We start from the raw sequence: 23,267 nt of genomic DNA on the forward strand, positions 1-23,267 counted from the left end.
CATCCAGGGAAGACGGGGGCGCCTTGCTTGGTCACTGAGGTGGACAGAATGCTGCAGTGACCAGGCGCCTTGCTGGAACTTCATCACAGAGACATGCGACTTGACCCAGATCCTGCCCCTCTTTATAATGGTGGATGGAGAGTAGAGTTGCATGCTCTTGTATGTGTCACAGACATAGAACAAGGAAATCTCTTAATCATTCATGTAGGTAATTGTCATAAAAGCTTACACAGCAGTATGCCAGGTGTTCTAATACCAGTGATATGGATACAGAACATTTGTCTGCTTTATAGGCTATTCCTTGACCTAAACTCACACAGCGATATGAGATGATTTCACCAGCTATCAGTGAACCATGCTGTGTAGAATGAGCTGCAGGAATGCTGAACCAGTATTATTTCAGTGTTATACTTTTCAGAACAATATTTTTCAATAGTTTCACAGAATCTGATCTCAGACACGACAATGTGATAAAGACCTTGACAGAACTCACCTGCACATTGGAGTATGCAAATGAAATCCTCAGTGACATATTGCTTAGTGAGCCACTGAACCCCCATCCCTCTGCATAATTGCCAAACTAATTGCCTTTTCCCTGTCTTTGATTACAAGGTCAGATACCTCATGCTGATACAAGAGATTTCCCTTTCCTCTCTGTCATGTTCTATTCCCTCTATAATTGTTTTATTGTATTGTAAGCAGCAAAAGCATATTTATGAACTGTAAATGTTAAAGGCGTTGACATTTCAAAGTGCTTAGCTTAAATCTTTGCGTTCTTAAGCCAACCTAAAACAACAACTGGGTATCACTGAATGACATTTTAAAAATCTTCCACATTAGTTAGGAGCATACTGCCTTATCCTGTTAACAGGACCCAGCCATGCGTCTCAATTACAAGCTCACTCTGAATACCAGATAAAACTGCCTGTCCCAGATTTGCAAATCAGTAAAATTACTTTGCTCTTCTCTGCCTTTGGCTATTGTGCAGTTGAATACATTTAAAAGTGAGTAGGCATGTATATTTAACATAAGTATTAGCATATCAAAATCAGAAACAATCATAGGAAATACTCATTTGACACCATGCACCGAATTGGGACACACTGACTTTATGCATTTTGGCTGACATGTATTCTACAGCTGAAAATGAGGACTCAAACCACTTGATTATACCTGCGCCCTAAGCTGTGTTGCAGTGGCAGCATATCATCTACAGCACTCTTCTGAATACTTAAATTTTTTGTGTTTAAAATATCTGAAAGAAATGACTGACTTTGTGTTTTAGTGAAGAACTCATAAATTAAGCACTTTAATAAACTATCCATTAATTTAATGGCAAATGTTCACCTTTTTATTATGATTAAAAAACACAAAACAAAGGCTCACAATGTGGGCTCACAATTCTCCTAAGACTATATTGATATTCTGAGAGGGACTATATTCAGACTTGTGCATTTACTGTTTTGAATGGCAAAACCTGTGGGCCAAATGGGTATTACCGTGAACATCAAAACAAATGTTCTCAATTTTATTAACTGAGCTTCGTATTACCTTGGAAGTTGGAATTGTTTTCTGTTTACCATTTTGTATCTTGACTATGCCTACATTATGCAGTTTTGTTATATGGTATAATAAATTATTACACTATGGCTATGCACTAGACTGACTTTAGCCTTTTACAATGATTGTTGAATATATAAAATTGAAAAATCAAACAGTGATAATGAAATTCACTCTTTCCTCTGAATGTGTTTGGTCATACATAGGCATAGAATCATATTAGAATAGACACAGAAGTTAGGGATGGGGGTGCAGTTTCAAAATGGGATTAATATACTAATGTATGGAAATATAATCAGACAGAAGCGTGGCAGGCACACATCTATCATGCACCCTACAGATTTCAACACGCCTTCCTGTCAGCCTTTTGTTTGCAATCAATGACCTCTGAACCCCAATTCTACCCTCTAACCTGGAGCCTTATAGAGCCTCATCAAACATGGCGGGACACCAGCTGAAGCAGGGCAGAGAAATAACTGAAAGCATTGCTTTTTCAGTCCATAGAACTTAGAAAACAAACACATTTGACATCCATAGCTAATTCACTGACTGTTGTAAGACGAGAACAAGCAGTATAAGGACACTCCTTTGTGCTATAGCCTATGTAGGCCAAGAACCTGGCCAAGGTTGGAAAAATACTGAGGGTGATGTGAGCTTAAGGGATTAATTTTAATGGCTTGTGGTTTGGCTAAGTATTTTGCTGATCAGTCGGACCATAAACCACCATAGCAACAAAGTGGAATGACCAAAAAAATATGTTGATACTTGTGTGGGTGTGAGGGCTTGCGGTTTGTCTGGTTATGTTGCTGATCGGATCATAAACGACCACAGCAATGAAGAGGATTGAATGAAGAATTTGTTAGTATTTGTGGGTGCCTGCATCAAGGTCTTGCAGATTCTCTGGTTATGTTGCTGATCAGATCATACATCTGGGGATAGGGATATAGCACCAGCCACTGTGACTGGCTAAAGAGTTTATCTATTTGATACACTAATCCTGAGAACTTTGTACAACAATCTACATGGTCTTGTATGGAGATAGAGAACCAAGCTTTCACTGTCAAAACACTGTCCACTTGCAATCCCTTTGCTGTGATTTGGAGGGTGTGAAAAAATAACCTCAATATTTTAGTTCAGTGACAGAGTGTTTGTTGTGGAAGAGAGGGGTCTCCAAATTAGTGGTTGGGGGTAAAAAAATAATAAAGATCCCGTTGCTTGGCGACTGGATAGTGGTTGCTATGGTGAATTTGAGCACAGCAGCTGGTCCAATCAGCTGAAACTTGTAGGGGTGAAGCGCATCTTGAACTAGAGATAGAGAGAAGATGTGTAAGCATGCAGGAGGAGGAAACAATGGAGAGAAAAGAGAGGGAGAGAGAGACAGATCCAACTACAAATTGAGGAAATTCTTAATAATCGTTATAATATAATCACTGTTGTGGTTCTGCACATTTAATGCAGTTACTAATTAGTTGGTTTCTAATCTTTATTGACTGAAATGGTCTATGCTAAATTGTCCTAATGTGGGACACCTAAGCTCCAGTGGCTGTGGCTCTTCTCCAAACTAATGAATGTCAGTAAAACTATGGGAAAACCAAAGCATAGGGTCCTGTGATCAAAAGTGGATGTGGATTTAATGTGTTGCTTTCACATTGTAGCATAATATAGCCTACACCATATGTCTGAAAAGCAAAAAATTTCCCACATTAGGGCAATCCACCCCCTGTCCAGTTTGTACTAAAGTTTACAGTCTGCAAACATTAAAGCAAGCTTCAGTACATTTTTGATGGGGTTACTGTAAAACAGGAAATCCATGTAAATCCTCTCTGTCTGTCCTTCCTTCTCACATTTGCTTTTTTTCAATCTCTCCCCATTTCCATCTAATCAATCATTCTCTCTCCAGTCCCACTTCTTCCCACTCTACATCTTTCATCTTCTCTCCTTTTTGGTCCTCCTCAGCTGTCTATCCACCATAACCACATCCTAGGAACCCTGTATTTGTATTTTGTTTCCCTACAGCAAATTCATAACACATTTTACCCTTAGCAATGGGGTTTATGGAAATTGCGCAAAGTAAGACAATGTGGAGAAACCCACTAAAATATACAGGACCTGACAATATAGCTCAATGATACAGAGAATCTATAATGATCTACTGTACTGGTAAATAGGCCTACTCAATGTAAATGCAACAACACACATAACATCAAATAAGTTGTCACAACATAACATCAAATAAGTACAAAAGACACAGTTACATTCACATGAATTATTAAACTATGATTTTGTGCAATGGCTATAGACAAGACTATAAATAAGACTATAAACAAGCCTTTTACAGTTTATTGTATTCTGCTGTTAATAATCTTTTCCAAATATTGAATTTTACACATATTCTTTGAAACATTGTCAAAAAATATTTTGATGTCAAGAGTATCACACTGCAGACTGAGGTAGAAGGGTTGTTCTTTAAGTAGGTCACCTTGCCTTGGGTAAAATGTGCTGCATCTTGAGTTTTCCTAATACAATTTAATCAGGAAAATGAAGCAAAGACGAAACCTGTAATCTCTGCTGACAGAGAATTTGGTCTAGAAATAAAGGTAGCAGTGAATACAGGATGTCCTTTCTTTGAAAGCAATGTCCTTTCTTTGATGCAATCCCACATTACAAAGCATGCTTGGACAGCAGGAAATAGTTCATACATTTTTAGACGGTGCCTTTAATACCTGATACAACATAGACATTATTTGGGCTTGTTTTAGCATCACACACTAATACAAGAAATAAAGATACAGTACATCAGCACGATATTGCTCTCGCTTGTTCTGTCAACATGCAGAATGTTGTTGTCATCATATAGAGAACTTAACACTTTTTTTGTTAGGTTAAGTCACAGAACCTACTCTGAACCAGACTGAATCTACTATCATCAGCTGTAGACAACACAGTTTATAAAGACTGATCATGTTAGCTGAGTGCATTATGGCTCTAATAATTAGAATTTATTAGAATTAGAATAGTATTTTGCCTATGCAAAATAACAGTTTCTGAATATTTTAATGGTAAGAATGTGGCCTCTAACTTGTAAACCAATAATGATTACACCAAATTGATTGAATGCTAGTTTGAAAGCCCCGTTGAACAATGCCCCTGAATAAAGGACATTGCGGTTTTCTTTTCAGCGATGAAACAATTAGTAAATAACGTCATTTGGCCATTAGAAAGGACAAGTTAGCGTTCTTTCACAAAAATAACAATGCCCCTGACTGTAGCTCTTCTGCATAACTAAGGGTAGCTCTTCCCTCTCTGGACGGGCTATTGTGATGCCTACGCCTCGTCATGGAGAAACCATGGGTGGATGGCCCATGGGGGTAGAAGTTAACCTGAAAGGCCGTTGAAAGATGTGGCATGATGAAGAGTTACTCTTTATTGTAATGCAATGAGAGTTCCTTCTTGTAAAAATGATGCGCGCGCGGGGGGGGGGGATAGGCTAGGCTAGGCTAGGCTATAGCATGTAACCAGCATATATATTGTCATATCCCCGCGTAATTATAGAGGCCTATTAAAAATACAAAGGCTTGAACTAACATATTGACCTACTATAGTAATTTTAAACAGCAACACCCTGACAAAATGTTGAACAGCTGGATAAGACAAGGAAAGAAATGCAAAGCAATCTTTACCATCTTTGCACTTGTTCAGTGCATTTTGAAAATGGGCTGATCTGCCCCATCGTGTTATCGAGACAATATTATAGCCTATGTAACAAGGCTCACATTAAAATTGCATGTCTGAATAAAGCCTCTCTGACCTGGATAGTTTTAAATGCACATGTGAGGAGTCTTGTGGTAGCCTAATGTTCAAAATGTCAGTTTTGGTGTTTTCAAGGACATCTTGCTGATGAGGATTTGGTGGCAAACGTAAGGGAGGGGGGACCAGCGGCCCGGGTCATTACGTCACCATGTCCCGATGTAATCGTCTTGCGTTGAGCCCAATCAGCAGAGAAGGGCGAGTGTCTGGGACTAGAGGGAAGAAGCGCTAATCCCGCAAGTCAGGATCAGAGAGGCCGAAAGGCGAACAGGATGCGTACAGAACTTTAGTCCGAAAATGATGGGAAATGGATATTTTCTCGAATAATCCTCGACTGGTGATGTTTCTGTCGCCGCTGACGCACCGGAGAGCGATTGATGTAGCGGCGTTTATGAAGTGCTGTAGCCTAGCGCGTTTGTGTCGCTTTCAGTTAATCCTGAAGATGTTATTGTGGTATTATTTATTTTTTTTAGAAGAAACGTATTCTGTCGCCCTTTGTCAGTTGTCTTAGATGTTGCCTAATCAATTTGTCTATAGGCCATGCGTTGTCGGCGATACTGTCCAGAAAGCTTGGAGATGATGAAAAGATGCTTGTGTAATATGACCGTGAATGGTTGGATATAGGGGAAGCCTACTGTACGGAATAGAGGCTGCGTTGGTTTTTGCGCTATTGTAGCCTTTGCTAGTGCTGTGGTGATTGTCCTTTGCAGGGAATTCATGTTCCATGGTTCCGCGAGGAATTTGTGGGTCATTTTGAAGCGGTACAGAATAATGTAAACAAACGGATACGAACTAACAATTGCGCACCACAATCGGATGCACTGATGTTCAGAGTTTCAAGATGGGTTACCAAAAAAGGCTGGCAGATGCTGCAGGTTCACCGTCTATCCGTATCTGAATTAGCTATTTGAGCAGAGGACTGCTTCTGTGCACCTCATGGAATTTTATACATGGGTTCTCTATTTCATAGTCCATAGGCTAAAACAGACCCGGGAAAATTGGCTTTGGGGTTTGATTCTGAATTCTGTTAACTGAGCTGTTTTTATTCAGTCCAATAGCGCGGTATTTTTCTTAGCAAACCGGATTACTAGCGCAATGTTGCCGATAGGCTTACCCAGTGCAGTGCGGCACCCAAGAGACATTTGTGAGTGCGCGCGCGCCACAGTGCGTGCAAATTCTCGTGCATGTGTACGTGCACGTGTGGTGGACGGAGAAAAGGGACATGGGGTTGCCACTCTGCGTGTTCACGGCGGACCTTGATTTAATATACACACAATTAAGGCACGCGGTGAATGCCAAGAGAGCAGCCCAGTAAACATCTCAACTTAAAAAAGGACAGACAACTTATAAAGGACAGGGAAGCGCGCAGCATCTCTACTGTCGTGTCGTCTGGATGCTAGGGCTCGAACAGCTAACATTCGTGCTCGCCGTCTCGGTGAATGGCTTTCAAGGGTGCAAATGAAGGTCTTTAACTTGATTAAATATAGGTTATCTCGTTCCAATATTAACTGTTTTGTATGAGACTAGCCTAGCGTTGGATAACGTTGTCTAGCTTGGTTGCTGGTCTGAACTCAGATTCAAGCAGCGAGGTCTCAGATCTCACCGAATTTATACATCTGCAGCAACCTAATTTGGGAATGGCAATCGATGGATGCGATGTTTGTTGGGTTCGACCTGTTCCTATATCCACTGATGCAGTCAGCACCCCTTGTTGGGAAGCCTTGCTGAAACGATGTAAACTGCGACGTAGGCCTATGTGATGGACCCCAATCAAATGTTGCAATGGAAATTGGGGACTTGGCTAAACATCTAATTGACTTTCTGTGGGGTAGAGTGGAGCTGTGTGAGTCACTTCTGTTGGGGCTGCATGATCAGAATTCAAATTCAGGACGGTCTCTTATGTAATGAGGAGACTGTCTCCAGCACACCGCATAGTTGCGCTGCACTAATATCTGTGGTATGAGCACAGCCTGTTCAGGTGCAATGCAAAACTTGTTTTTTATAACCTATTGGGCTACGATCACACTAGTCGTCTTCAACGATTCAATATGCGATATGCATATTAAAAATAATCGTGTTCAACACTCAACTAACCACAGATGGCGCAAAGCATTGGTGATAGGCTAGGCATAACGCACAACGGAAGGTCAACAGACAACGTTTCTATTTTCATTTTATATTACTGAGATCATGATTACAAGAGTAGGCCTACAATAAACTCATGGGCTTTCTATACTTAATTATGATGCTACAGTTTTGAACTACATAAGAACTTCCTTGCGTTCAGTCCTCACAACTTCCACCTCTCGGGCCTTCATGCAGTTAGAATTAGAGGAAATCGGTCAATGTAGGCCTAGGCTGCCTGAATCAGAGCGACCTGTCGTAGTAGCTATCTGAAATGATGGTATGATTGAATTGTAGGTTATATTGAGCGTGGTATGTCTTAGTTGTGTAAAAATCGATGAATTTACCAATAAAAATACAAATGTTGTAGCAGAAATTGTGTTTTCTTTCCCTCCTCTATTAAGGTTCCACTTCTAAATGGATTGGTGATTTTCTGTTCAATATCGCGCAAAGCGACAATTAGGCAGTCTACATCTGGGTCTAGCACACAAAGGCCTGGATAAAAACGCACCATAGACATTTTAAAATTGCAGTATAGTAGGCTCCAAAATTATAAATGATTTTCAAATCACGAGTCCATGCCCAACGCTCACAGTCCTCCACGGTCACGGACTAATTTTGGATTGGCTAATACATCAGCGACGGCGCCAGCGCATGGCCGTTTGCAGTCCAGTAACAATCAGCCCAATGAGCTTAGGCAGAAGCTCAAACGACACGAGCTCTGTTTATAGTGTGTGAATGGTAGATTAAATTAAAGACTTGGTTTTCCATTTAATTTGTGTACTGAAAACCCATAACCATTGCAATAAAGAATAATTAAAACAAACCGACAGACAGCTCAAAACAGAAAAATAAAAACATAAAACAGTGACCCTTACACCAGTTACAACATAGAGTATTATTTTAATAATGACCATGATCAAATCTAAGAACGTGATAGATAGTGACCTTCGATACAATGCATATTCATTTCAGGGGTGACTTTAAACTTTGCTTCATAATTTTTTAGTATTTCATATATTCTCATGAATCATTTGTTATATGATTATATAAATCTGATTCCCTCACACAATACACACCCTCTCTTTCACACACAAACACGCACACACAAAACAGCAAGCAGGTCCTAAAAAATCACGCACAGAAACCATATAATCTTTTTTTCTTACTTTTAACGGTAATTCAGTAACATTAATTTTCAGGTTACACGTTTGAGGCGTTCTTCGTTATTATATGTTCCTACGTTAAAGCTTAGCATTATACTGATGATGAGGGGAAGAAAGCAAAGAAATAACTGATTTCTGTTAACAGAGGGGAAAAAAATACTGTAAGTGATAGGTCTAAACTTGATTTCAAAGCAGTGAATGCTACATTTTCCCCAAATTGACTCACACAAAGAAACAGCGACCTCTGATGGGTACAGGTGGAACAGTAAAAAGTTACAATTCGGCTTCAAGAACAAAAAAACAAAACAAAAAAAGATTAGGCAAATGTGACAATCTTATCATGGGGCTAATAACCTTAACTTCAGCGGCACGATTCCTCCTTCCAACCAATCGGGAGAGATGAAGGTGACTTCCCTTGGTAAGGGTGCGCAGGATGACCTCTTTTCCCTGATAACTTGGTGCTGTTTCATTTGAGGTACTTGATATTAGATTTCACTGTGTTGACCATACACACTAGCTTGAAAATGTTAAGGCTCCAAGCAGGAAACAAAAAAAAACAAAAAAACAAATGAAAAAGTACTGTGACACTGACATGACATTTCTGTTTGTCACCAAAAGTAATAAGCCAAGTGTTACATAATTCAAAAAAATATAGATTTTCTTTTACATCAATACCTTAATGTCACATCGCTCTTTGTCCCTTCTCTGTGGGTTGCACGATAACTTTCTGGCCTTGCTTTAATCAACACATCTCATATTCATCCGAATGGACAACAAAAAGGTATCACATAACATGTCTTCTTTTTTGACTGTACAAAATAAAACTGGCCAAGTACAATTGTGGTCAAACCCCTGCTGGGCTCAATCACTTGTCACCCAAACGTTCACCCCTCCACAGACTACGACACAAAAGCATTTACATGACCAAAACACTCACACGTCATAGGCTTGACAATCGCTGAATTGCACTCATTGACTTTCATGAGCAATGTGCTGACAGAACAAAAAGACAACGTGCAGATATTGGTCAACATTAAGGATGAGCAGAAGGGGTGGATGAAAATCATACTGAATGATAGAAAAAGAGAGAAAAAAAAAGATAAAGTAATTTGATAGGCGATGGCTGACGATGCCCCCCCCCCTGACACGGCCTATGACAGGGGAGGTGGTTGGTTGGATGGGTGGGTGGGGTGGGGGGGTCAGGAGAAAGAGGCTTAAGTTCGATGCTGGCCGAAGTCACCAGAATTAAATAGAAAAACAAAAAGATTGTTTTTTTTTCAATAATGTTGTTTGTTTTTATAATTTCTTCTTTCATGTCCTCTTAAATTCCAATTTCAAAATGTCAGTCCTAAAACAACCGTTGATCAAGCTATGGGGTGCAGTCTTCTATTGTTTACTTCGATTTTGGCGTTCCTGAAAACAAATAAAGGAAACGAAAGGAGACAACATGATTAGAGCCATACTGGGTTGTCGAGGTAAGCAGCACAGTCAGCAGTCATCACTCCAACACAAAAAGGTCACAGTTCACTTTAAGTTAAATCACCAAAAATTATGACCTAGGGTGAGAATAGCATTCTAAGGACTCTCAGAACAGAAGGTACAGCAAATTGCCCAAGATGTTAAGGCCAAAGAAAACACCAAGATCAGCCTACATTTGGATGCTATGCTCATAAACTGAGGATGGAGATGAATTCCATTATTCATTGCAGTGTTAAATAAATAAATATATATATATACACGAAGTCAACACATCACTCTCACAATCAACTCCACAGGCACAATGTTAAATATTTCTGATGTTGATAGCATACCTGATCCAGTCGGGAGCGATTCTGAATGGGAGCAGGCTCATAGGTCTGTCACAAAAAGACAAACAAGTTTATTAATTTGATAGGGCGCATGTACTACACAACCAAATACATACTTTTTTTTTTACAGCACAAAAAAGTAGGGCACTGCAGGTATTAAACAACTATAACTGTTTTTTTTTTTCAGTTTGCCATTGGTGCAGCAAAAAGTAAGGTTACAGTAGCAGTGTGTTTCAGATCATAATTAACAGACACAATAATGAAGTAATTGGAAAGGTTGATGGAAAATTAATTAGTGCTACACGTGGCAATGGTTCCTGACTGGGCCATCCTGACATGGTTACTGTGGTCAAAAATACCCATTTGATGCACATTAATAAGGTCTGTACTCTCATATGAGTTACATTTATCAAGGCCATAAGCTTCAAAGATCACAATCAGCATCCAAATGATAGAACATAAGTCATAAATATCATCTACAGTTAGCCTCATGCACAGCAGCCCAACAGTAGTGTGTTAATCATAAATAAGCTATGTACACGATACACAAGCATAAATGAGACAGTGCACCCAAAATATGAGGAAAGATGTTCCATGGGACTTCACTCTACTTATTTGTTCAGTGCACAGATACTGTACCTGTACTGACAAGTCTACACCACATTTAGGGAGATTACATTTCAAATGAATAACCACAGTCCATGTCTGTCTGTTATTTCAGCTTCTAGGTGTATATGACAGTAGTTAGCCAGCCAATTCAGTATTTACAAACTTAGACACCAAATAGGAAAATCTTTCCTCAATAACCATTACAAATAAAAAGAATAAACATTGAACTTCAAAATGTCAAAAGTCAAAACTGTCACTGAACATTGGAGTGTCACACATAATAGCCTAGCATACAGTAGCTATTATTTAATGAAATAATGTAGTCTATGCATTCCAAACATAACATACAAAAAATAAAACAAAACAAAATTGAAAGCAGATATTGTGTAGCCCAAGCCTGTAGCATATCCTGTCCTCCATCATACACAATTAAACTGAATGAGTTAAAACAGGTACTGATAAGATTCCTCCATCTGCAGCCCGAATAGGCAGCCTGAGGGGTATTTCACAAAACCTAGATAAGCGATTAAGCTGGGATTTTTTGGTTATCCTGGATGAATTTAGCCTTGACATGGTTTCACAAAAGAGATGGCACATAAGTTACCATGGGGATTTATTCTCTGCACCTAGCCTGGTCCCGACCAGGATAACAGCCAAGCTAAGTTAATTCTAATGGTAATTATGTTGTCTTATTGGCTCAACTAGCCGTCATTCAAATCAGACCTCTGTGCTAATTTTTAAGGAGCTTTATTTCATTTATATACTATTTGCTAAATGTATTTGCTCGCAAAACAAAACAGATTGTCTGCCTACTACCATATGGTTATTATTTTAATTGTGATAGCCTTATCATTATTAACATAGGCCTAGGTAGTCGTTGTTTGCTTCTTTTGTTGATAGACATTTGATGAATAGCCTACTGTAGTTAATTGGAAGTGGAGGGGCAAGTTTTCAAAGATATTTTCAACTATAATATTAAGGTATATAATACTATGTGCATCTTTGCAGTGGCAAGCGCTTTCTTAATGACATTGCGTGCCGAGACAAGGAAGCACTCACACGTGGGTTCATACGTAAATTTGCATTCAGTTGGTCTACAACGCCTACTCCTGCAGAAATAGCCATGATTCCCTATTCCAAAAAGGACAACTTTACTTCATTGTTAGTCTATATCAAAAGCGGTTGTTCACTTTGTGTGAATGACGCTATTTTCCGCGTCTTTTTTATTCCAACCGTGGGCACTTAGGAGCAGAAACGAGAACGCGCACACATCCTGAATTACTTACACCTGGCTTGACATAGTCGCTCCTACTCATCCTGGATTGGCATTAGTGAAACGAGTTGAGCTAGGATGACCAGATAACGCTATGTCAAACCTCGCTTTATCAATTATCTTGGATGTCTTAATTCTGCCTTTGTAAAATACCCCTCTGGAGACATTTAAATAGTTTATGTGACTCCAAAAAAACAACAAAACTATATGTCTCTTTTTTGTAAAGTGGGACATCAGGCACCATTTTTCTTATTACATTTTTGAACTTAATAAAAAATATTCAATTCAGACATTATTATTATTATTATTATTATTATTATTATTATAGTAAGGTCATTCCCTGTTATAATATTTAGCCTAGAACCAGAGAGCAGATAACTCCATGATCTGGTGGAGAAGAGAATTCTAGAAGGGCTAGATCTTTTCCTGGAAGAGACCTAATTTGGAATATTGGTCCAGACATTTCTGAATGTGCTGTAAATAATCCTTTATGATTTAGCATTTAGCATGTATATATGCATACCATTACATCTGCAAAGACAGTCTGAACTTAACATGGGCATCAAAAAGGATTCTTTTCAGTTTTTCCACGATAACAGAAACGTTACATCCTCCTGTGGTCAAACAACAATCTCAGATTCTCCATTTAAGAACAGGAAACTCCCTCATAAATGACAAGACTATACTTGTGTGCACTGGGGTTATCGGAGACTGAACGTGTGCATATCATTATGTTATATAGTTATATATATATGAAGGAGCTGGATTGTCATTCTGTAGCTGCATAATTATTAACTCCTGTCTGTGTGTGTGTGTGTGTGTGTGTGTGTGTAACAACTCTCTTTGTGCCCCCATTATGAGCTGAAATTACCTTTTTGACCACCTCCTCCTCCTCCTGCCTCTTCTCGTAGTGTGAGAAGTCGTCAAAGATGGAGGTGGTGTGTTTGTAGGTGGCGATGATCTTGAGCACCTGCTTGGCCTTCTCCAGGGGCACCTCCTGCGTGTCACGCGAGTTGGTCACCGGCTTGTTGTCGTTGTTCTCCAGCCGGATGTGCCGGAGCTGGCTGTTGGGCACGTCCTTCACGAACAGCCAGTCCACGTCGAACTTGCCCTTCCACTTGTCCTGGGCCCAGACGCCCGCGCTCGTGCCGTAGTCCACGGGCGAGCGCATCTCGGCCACGCCACAGAAGTGCCCGCTGCCGTTGACGCTAAAGAGCAGGTAGACGGGGCCCTTGCCGTTGACGGCGCGGAAGGCCGCGTCCAACCGCTTGTTGCCGTGCTCCGTGCTGCACCAGATGGAGTACTTGATGGAGCGGTGGATGTCGTCCTCCGAGTAGCTCTTGATGATGAACACGCGGCCGGTCTTCAGGTTCCAGTCGAAGTCCTTGGGGTTGTAGCTGTGGGCGGCGCGCAGCTTCTCCAACACCGGGTGCGACTCTATGCCGGGTCCTGAGCCGGGGGGTCCGCCGCCGCCACCGTTCCCCACACCGCCGCCCCCGCTAGATGAGCCACTGCTGTCCATGCTGCCACCGCTGTAGCCGGGGTTACGGTTGCGCGGGGCGACCCAGCGGGTCTGCGGCGGCGGGATGGGGTTGTGGTTCTGGTAGGGCTGGGGCGGGGGTGGACCCTGCAGCGCCATCTGCTGGGCGAGCGACTGGTTGGAGGGCATGGGCTGCTGGGGGGGCGGGGGCATGCTGTGATGGGGGGGCAAGTGACCGTGGGAGTGGAGCTGCTGCTGCTGCTGGTGTTGGTGGTGGGGGGGCAAGGGGGAGGCCACTTTGGTCACGGGCCCCTTGTTGTCCCAAGTCCCGATGTCCATGTTGTGCCTGATGGGCGGCGGTGGGAGGGCACCTCCGGCCATGGGCATGCCGGGCTTGGCCTTCACCTTCAGCTGCTGCGGCTTGGCCGGCTTGCTGGCGATGGCTGCCCAGGAGGTGGGCTTGGGTGGCGGCATGCCGATGGGGGTGCCCCCGTTGCCGGTGGCGGCCACAGCCCCGCCACCGATCACCGAGCCGACTGTCTTGACACCCGAGCCACCACCCGTGACGTCGCCGCCGATCTTCAATCCCACCATGCCCTGCTCCAGGCTGTTCATGCCCGGGGCCTTGTTCAATGTGTCGCTGTGGAACCCCGTCTGCCCGTCCGGCACCAGGGTGCCACCCAGAGAGCTGGGGGGGTAGCTGTAACTGCCCCCGTACGCAGAGCTCTGAGTCTGCTGCCCCTGGGAGCCACTAGTGCCCCAGGCCGAGAAGGCAGGGTTCTCAGGGAAAAAGTTAAATCGGTGGGGGTAGATGCTGCTGCCCAGACCCCCCGGCTGTCCAAAAACAGTGTCGTGCATGAAGTGGTGGTCGCCATTGCTGAGGGGGGCATAGGGGGCAAGATAAGGGATCGGGGGATCCCCACCAGTTGACCACGGGGCCTCACTCAAAGGGTAGGGGAAACCGATGGAGGGTGCATAGTAGCTGGACAGGTAGGGGTCGGTCATGGATTGATAGCTGTTGTTCTGAGAAATTAAAACAAAATTTCAACATGGTGTTAATCGTCAGAAACTATGTATGGACTAGGGATGCAACGATTAATCAATTAGTTGTCAGGTATTAAATTAAATTGCCAACTATTCTGGTAATCAGTTTATCGGTTTGTGTCATTTGTTAAGAGGATACCTGAAAATGTCCCGATTGCACCTTCTTAAACTTGAATACTTTCAGCTTTACTCACTCCTAAATATATTTAGTCTATAATGCAGATAAGGCAGTTGAGGACATAATCTTGGACTTTGGGAAACACTGATTGACATTTTTGGACCGTTTTCTGACATTTTAGCGACCAAACACCTAATCCATTAATCGAGAAAATAGTCCATGGGTTGATTGACTATGAAAACAATCTTTAGTTGCAGCCCTGATGGACTGTTATGCTGGCAGCAGGGAAACAATGGGGCACACAGGGCCACTAACAGGTCACTAACTGTATGGTTATCAGGATTCCTTCTCCTTTAAGAACTTTGGCCAGCAAACTGATAAACAATAAAGCATTAAACTCACTATAAACAACATGACATACCCAAATATACAGTCAAGTCAGTTAAGCGTTCTGTGTACACACAACAAATAAAGAGTGACTAACACCCCTAAGGCATCTTTCTGTCATGTTTATATCCAAAAGCACATTCTGTCTAATGCCGTGCCATGCTCTTGTCATCTAATAACTAAGGGTGCAGGTGAATGCATCAATGTACTTAAAAGGAAAGATTATAAAGAGATTACTCCAAGCCAATACTATCTACTAGGGTCCTAAATAGATTCACTGAAGTGTAACAGTCAATATACCATTACGCATCAAAGGTAAATAAATGTCACAGGGCATGAATAGAGAAGACAAACAGTGTGGTCCGAAGTGTATTGCCCCTGACTTACTCTTGCGCACCATGTGCCAACAGATGCGGGAGGTTAACCTTGTGATGTGACTCCTGTTAATCCACGCGCCGCCAAGCAATGCATCCCTCAGCGATTATATCACCATAACTTTATAGCCTTGAAGGTTATGAGGGTTATGTCCACATTAGAAAGATTTGTCTGAAATATCAGGTCAACGTTAACCCACTTGCTAAAAAACAAAAAGCTTGTCAGAATGGCATCCGTCAAAATATGACTTCCATATGTACTGATGTGATGTGCAGGCTGTTTCTTGGCTTTGTGCTGGTTCTTTGAACTGAAATCAGGTCTGGTGCCCCTCCTCCTAATCATCATATCTCCAGTGGTTTCTTTAGGGAGAGATGTATAACTAATAAAATGTCCACATTAATGTTCACTAGTCCTTGTATGCTCTGAGCAAATGGAAGACAGCACAGATCATTTTATGGTGGCAACTAGGTAACTATCACTCATCAATCAACACAACCTAATCAAACCACTAAATCCACTACACAACTGGACAGCAGACAACCAGCCAGCAAGACCAAAATAGTGGCACACACTCGCAGTCAATTAATGATTGTGTCCTCACAAACATATCGCCGTTCCTTGAAATATCTGATGATTTTACTTCAAGGTATTTCTTTCCTCTGAAAGAAAATTATCCACAAGTTTTGCATAAATTCAAAAAGGCCACTTGTTTCTCCTCCAGCAGGCGTCTGGCCTCTGCTGGGTAGTAAAACCCTCTTCCATATCTCCAGACTGGTGACATTTATGACTCCCACGTTCCCTAAATATCAATCATCCATCCATGCCCAGCTTTGCTACATTTAGAGAATGATTCTCATTTCAAGCCTACCGTCAGTGATTTCTGTTTAGAGCGTGTGATAGCTGGGTGTTGAGTCCATTGGGTCATGATATTAGAAATAAATCTCCATTCGTTCCTGCCATTTTTTCGTTACACTTGCTAATGAATAACTTGCTTAGCATCATTTGAGCAATAGCTTTGCTAATGAGCTGGAGAACGCTGCTTAATGGAGATTTTTGTTTCTATCTGTCTTGGGAAAAAAATCCATCTCAGAATAAGCTGCCTCTATCAATGCATTAAAAATTGATGGGCGGTTGGTTTCAAAACTGATCTTCAATTATCATACATCATACATCAATAAACAGCTCTGATCATGACTGACTAGGAAACAGGCAGGCAAAAAACACAATATTGTCAAAACTGAAATCGGCTATAGATTCATCACCATGGATATTTGAAATAATATCCTAGTATATCTCCTCAAACTGATATAGCATTATACAGTTTTTCTACAACATCTTATAAGGACAAAATGTTTTGGAGGGGGAAAACAAAATATCTTACCTGATTGGACTGGCTAGTGAGGTATGGTTCAAAGTCGTTGTCATGAACAGTTTCCTTCTGATGGAGCGAGCCATTTTGCACTGAAACAGGAAAAACTGAGTGATCGGAGTTATTTATCAATCAACACATCAAACACCCACATATACAGACACAGTCCAACTGTTCCACTCACTCACTCACTCACTGTCACACACACACACACACACACACACACACACACACACACTAAGCATTTACATTAAAAGTCCTCACTCACACCATCTGCAGATTTCTCACAAACCCTTACAGACATATCACCCTTCCTACATTTATAACAGAATCTTCTTTGAGCAATTTCTGGGTCCCTGTCATAACTTCATACTACCTGTACCCTACATAGACTTAAGAGGATGTGATTCAGAGGTCGTTTATAAAGAAAAACGTGACACACACACACTTCACCTCACTGCTTTGAGTCACAAATGCAGGCCTGACTGTCTGCTGGGGTCCTATTAAATGGCAGGTGAAAATAAGGGTTTGTGTGTAGCCGTCAAAAGTACTGTACTGACAAGTTGTCTTGAATTGTGCCTTCTGTAATGTGTGCCAGTAATTTAAAATCCCATCTTTCACAGGCAGCACCACCATAAAGTTATTAATACTTAAGTTACATTTTCCCATCAGCCTCTGACATGAAAGACATTGTCAGCCTAAAGGCTACAGTTACCCATGTTGTTGAGGACATTCGAAATTAACTGATTGAGTGGTGCTTCTGGTACTAAATAGCAACTAACTAACTTTGTGTGTAAAACAAATCATATCGAAGGGTAATCGTTGGGAGATCGGGCATGATGATTTGCTAGAAGACCCTACGTTATATCCTTCTGCCTCTTTCAGATGCACCAAATACAGTGTGCGCTCGTTGTCAATCCACACCACCATACATATAAGACAACCACAATAGACATGTTGAAAGTGTAATGTTGTTAAAATGACCTTACGAACACAAATAGGAGCTGTGACATTTGCGTTAATTATGCAAATTCTTAGATCTTACCTTTAGCATCTTGTCCCTTTGATGTCTGCGTTCCGTTGATGAAGACCGCAAAAGCAGATGGAAAAAGAAAAAGAGGGAGAGACGTGATTGCTTATATATCAGCTAGATACTTTAACCAATATACAATAACGTTACACAAAAAGCACAGGTTGACGTTATGCGTAATAGGTTCGGAAAATTAATAGATATCGTTTTTAGCAATCAATGTATTCTACGTACATCAATTAAGCTAACGTAACCTAGCAAATGTTGTCGCTGGCTAACCTTAGTTTTGCTCTAGATTCGTGAGACAGTTAGCAAACTAACTAGATTCCTGACATTCCTTCATCAAAAATTGTGACACTAATAAAATGCAAACTGTGCTAAATTAACGACATTGCTAACTATACAGCGTTATCTGGTTAGCTAATCATGCCCTTTGGTTAAGGCTTGCAAGAGCCAATAGTGCGTCGCTAGCTATTAAGCTAACGTGAACTTAAACCGAACCATGCATCTTCAACGAAAATATTAATAATGTAACTGTTCTACAGGGGACCTTATATGCCATTTAACTGGTTCTTTGAGCGTGAATGGTTGTAATAGTGGAAATAATGTTCATGTGGTGCACTCTACAGTAAGAATTCTGGTTGGACACGCCATAGGCATCGAAATATGCTCCACGGAAAGCGGCTATTAAGCTAACTCCTGAGCTAGGTGGCAATAGCTTGCTAAGTTAATGTTAACGTTAGAATCTACATCTCCGCACAGGCAGCAAGGATTGGACGCACATTCCCTGCTCCTTCTAGAGGCCTTCTGTGCTCTACAGAAATCTTCCGGCAAATCCTTTCAAACTTACCTGAGGGTCAATGCTGGTGGTAGACATAATTCATCAAGAAACAATCCGGATTCGTATGAAACCTTGAAACTAGATAGCTTGTCAATGTCTTCCGAAAAATCCGTGTTTCCTTCAGATCCCAGTACAGTAGCAAGCTAGCTAGCTAGCTGTGTTTTTTTACTGCACGAATCCCCAACACAAGTTCCACTGCAAGATTCAGCTAATCCAGTCCTCTGGTCTTTTCTAAATTCCAGCTTGAAGGTGAGGTGGTACTTTCAAGTGTTCCGTTTAAAGATATAAACCATTTATATCCCTTAAGGTCTTCTTTTTACTGTTTTTTTCCTACTCCAACAAACCCCCAGTTATTGTGCAGCCCAGTTCACTTCCCCCCAATGGCAGCTTCATCCGGGTCTGTTCACTGAAGATTGACGTCAGCAGTACCGGTGGGTTGACCATGCTCAGTGTAAGGAAGATAGATGATCAAAGTTACAAAATTGTGAGCACACGTTGTGGGGTCTTTCAGTATGTTGATTGAGCCACCATACTTTAAAACACAAGGTTGCATGTGTTTGAATTATCATGCAAAGTAGGTTGAGTGAAACAGAATTCTGATGCTAGTCCTGGTGTTCTGAGAGATCACCAGAGAGGCCTAAAAAGTTTGCACATACATATAATATAACTGACTGTTAATTATATCCACATATCATGTATGTGTATTTATAAAAACATCAAAAAGACTGTTTCTCTTTGCCCATAACCTAACCTACTTCACATAGGCCTAAGTTGCTCTTAAGAATAGGCTGAGAGAGGCATATGGTAAAGTCGTCAGTGATGGTTGGAAAAATATTGGAGATATCCACAGAATATTTTTTATGATTACTGCCATCCTTGCTGTCTTTCTATTGGCTACATCTCTCTCTCTCTCTCTCTCTGTAAATGTGTGTTTAGATCTAGGCATCTGTGCGCGTCTCCAAATCTATCACCATTCCCTCCTAAACAAGTAAGTCAGGTCAGGTGATGTGATTTTCAGACAATGAACATGCACTCTCCTTTATTACAACAAGGCTGCTAAAGCATCAAGTGCTTCATGTTTAGTAAAACTCTAGGCCTTTTCATAATCTATGGCAAGTTATTCCCGCATGGTTACCTGACTTAGCCTGACGTAGTCATACTCAATTCTAGTCAGAATATGAGTCTGATACTGCTCCATTGGGATGTAATTATGGGGCGTGTTTCAACTGATACGGGGGGGGGGGGGGGTGTAGGTAGAAAACACATGAACCATCCTTCTTCTCCTATATCCCCTCCGTTTTTAAAAATAATTCTGTTGAACAGTGCAGGGTTCCTACGCAGTATGGAAAACCTGGAAAAGTATGGAATTTGATTTGAGTAATTTCCAGGTCTGGATAAGTATGGCAAAACAAGGGTATGGGGAAATATTTGTGTTTCCAGACTATTGCATCTACAGTACTAAGCTTAATCACTTCACTCAGGTCATAATGAACTATTCCTACTGAGTAGGAACTGAGTACTGTGTAGCTTAAAGGTGCCATGTGTAAGAATTGAGGTAAAAATATCCAAAAGATGAGCTACACGCATCAAAAGAATGAGAAGAAATAAGGGCGATGATGTCATTAAAAAAATAACAAGGTATAGTGCTGCAGAGATATCAACCTGAATTAGCATGCTAAATTACTAGCCACAGCCCGACAGGTGTCATAATACCAGTTTCGGCCATGGGAGGCAGTATGCACAACATAAACATAACCGCTAACCAAACTGCAATACACGAGTCTCGGTTGTTACTCTAGGGTAAACCAGCTCACTTTCTGGAGGTATACTGCCCCCATTTTTTATGGAATGTGGAGTATGAATTGATTTTTGGCGGACATTACACATGGCACCTTTAACGGTACCAAAACCCCTGTTCTATGCACATGCCCTATTGTGCACTGGTATGTTTGCGTAGCTCTGCTATTTTCTGCTAAAACACTGGTAGACTTTTTTGATTTTGTAAAAGTTACCAAGACATGGATTCTGCATTATCTGATAAACTTTTATTGCAAACAAATAATACTGATTACGGTGAGGCCTCTGCCAGCAGTGCAGTCTCCAACATACAGTACATGTATGTAGGCAGAGGTGGAAAGTAACGAAATACATTTACTCACGTTACTGCATTGAGTAGTTTTTCTGTGTATTTTTTAAGTAGTTTATTAAATCGGTATTTTACATTTTACTTGATTACATTTTGAGTGAAGTATTGTACTTCGCTACATCAAAAATCCCATCCGTTGCTTGAGTAAAAAAAAAAGTTAAGACTAATGAAAACAGAAAGGGAGAGAAAATAAATCGGGCCCTAAACCACTAGCCTAGTGATAATGATCAGCATGTAGCCTACAACAGGACATGAATCAAGCTGACGCCATGCAGTTTTCTGAAAGTGATGGAGATAGAGCTGGATCACGAGATGCATCAGATTACATGTGTAGCCTAACCTATGAAAGTGTATTTTCCGCTATTTCAATGGGTTGTCTCAGTTCGTTTTAGCACTAATGATAGCGGAGATATTCAAGCAAACACCATGGGATTTCGTGTTTTGACGTTTGTGCTCACCTTTCTTTGGAAAGAAGTTTATTAGCAGTTGTTTCCCCTCATTTTGATGTCTCTCTTTTTAGTAACCTGACTTGGCTTTCTTGGAGAAAGACATTGCACCAGCAGCACAACAATTAGCGGTCCACTACTAGTGATGCTCAACTAAATAAACAAAAGATAGACTACCTTATGAATCGTGCAGGCGGACTAAACCATTTAGCTCTTTAGCAAGGGAGAGTGAGAGTGACCTTAGACAGTTTTCACTATGTTTTGTATACAAAATCCATTCAGTCAAACTTTAAATTTCGTCTGACATTCATTTTGACATTTAATTTGGAAGTTAAAATATACAGGTAAAATAAATATATGGTGGACATCCATAATCCAAACATAAGAGTTATGTGTATTAAAGTGGAATGACAGGAAAAAAGTATTAAACGTGCCTACTGAAATTTCTTCAATACTTTGTGGAAAAGCCTTTTTGGAAAGACAGCTTCAAGACATTTCCTGTATGACAAAATGTATTAGTCACAGTATCAGGTGTGATTTTGGCCCATTGTTCTAAACAGATTCCAGGGGTCCCTCTTGTGAATCCTGATCTTTAGTTACTTCCAGAACTGTTTAATTGAATTTAATTGAATTGGCTGCCTTCAAGTCTTTCTGGAGCTTTCTCCGAGTGGTCCTTGGCTCTTGGAATTGACTATCCTTCTGACTCCCTGGTCAGAAATATTGCTAGGAGATCCTGCATGGCCGGTTGATGATGGAGTGATGATGTTTCTTCCACTTGCAGATAATGGCTCCCATGCTGCTTACTGAAGATTCTGAAGTTTTGAAATGCATCTGTAACCAGTTTCATTGATATGTTTTGCAACAATAAGGCTGCAAAGGCCTTGGGAGAGCTTTTTGCTTTTATCCATCATGAAATGTTTCTTGTGTGACACCTTGGTAATGAAAAACCTTTTTATAGCCCATCAATATGTAGGCTACTAACCAAGCTTATATTAATTTGCACAGATAGAAAGGATAACTACTCTAACTACTTACAGATTCCAGCTCGTTCCTTCCCTTTCCTTGCCTTAGTGCTTTTTCTTAGCTTGTTCAATACTTTTTCCCTGTGTTATTCCACTTTACACATGACTCTACTTATGGAGTTGTTTGGATTTTTTATGTGTGGATTACCTGAGTTATTAATGCCTGGTGAAAATGTTGTACCCCCCGTATTCCACTTTTCAAGGGCCCTCTCCTCCATTGGGGCCCTATACTTCCCACTCCCCCCCCCCCCCCCCCCAGTTGGACGCCCTTTAATCTGCTGAACCTTCTGCTCATTTCCAAATATAAAAAACCTCTCTCCAACTCAACATTGGCCTGCCTGCCTCAGCTGCCTGTGAGGGGCTTTTTAGTTGTGCTGGATTACTGTTCACTGCAAAGCGACGCAAGGATAAGTGGAACTATCTTTGAAAATCAACTACTGCTCAAACTTAAAGGAGTGATTTTTCACATAGATATCCATTTCTCAACGTCACCGAGTACTGTCGGTATGAACATAACTGAAACAATTGGTTTTACCTAGCTCAAGTTGCTGCAGCTACAGCGCTACACACTGGGAGCATGAACATGGCTGCCTCGAGCTAGGACCAAAGTCCTTTTCAGGCAAGTACCTCCACTCGGCGGCCATATTGCAACACTTTTTGGG

The 23,267-nt window shown here is 41.2% G+C and overlaps 1 protein-coding gene across 4 annotated transcripts; it reads right to left on the reverse strand.

The window, feature by feature from the left end:
* Positions 1–8,374: 8,374 nt before the first annotated feature.
* On the reverse strand, positions 8,375–19,402 carry ythdf1 (YTH N(6)-methyladenosine RNA binding protein 1). Of its 4 annotated transcripts, none has more exons than XM_042098110.1 (6): positions 19,001–19,402; positions 18,166–18,190; positions 17,133–17,212; positions 13,219–14,850; positions 10,469–10,513; positions 8,375–10,070 (listed from the first exon to the last, which is right to left on the reverse strand). In XM_042098110.1, the coding sequence occupies exons 1-6, from the start codon at positions 19,025–19,027 to the stop codon at positions 10,044–10,046; spliced, it is 1,836 nt and encodes a 611-aa protein (XP_041954044.1). In that variant the 5' UTR covers positions 19,028–19,402; the 3' UTR covers positions 8,375–10,043. The 4 variants fall into 4 exon arrangements, with proteins under 4 accessions (XP_041954044.1, XP_041954043.1, XP_041954047.1 ...); XM_042098109.1 differs by having other exon boundaries at positions 17,133–17,227; XM_042098113.1 differs by lacking the exons at positions 18,166–18,190; positions 19,001–19,402 and adding an exon at positions 15,764–15,880 and having other exon boundaries at positions 17,133–17,194.
* Between the last annotated feature and the right edge of the window lie 3,865 nt (positions 19,403–23,267).

Source organism: Alosa sapidissima, chromosome 7 (genome assembly GCF_018492685.1).
Source record: "Alosa sapidissima isolate fAloSap1 chromosome 7, fAloSap1.pri, whole genome shotgun sequence".
In the NCBI taxonomy this organism is placed as follows: domain Eukaryota; kingdom Metazoa; phylum Chordata; class Actinopteri; order Clupeiformes; family Clupeidae; genus Alosa; species Alosa sapidissima.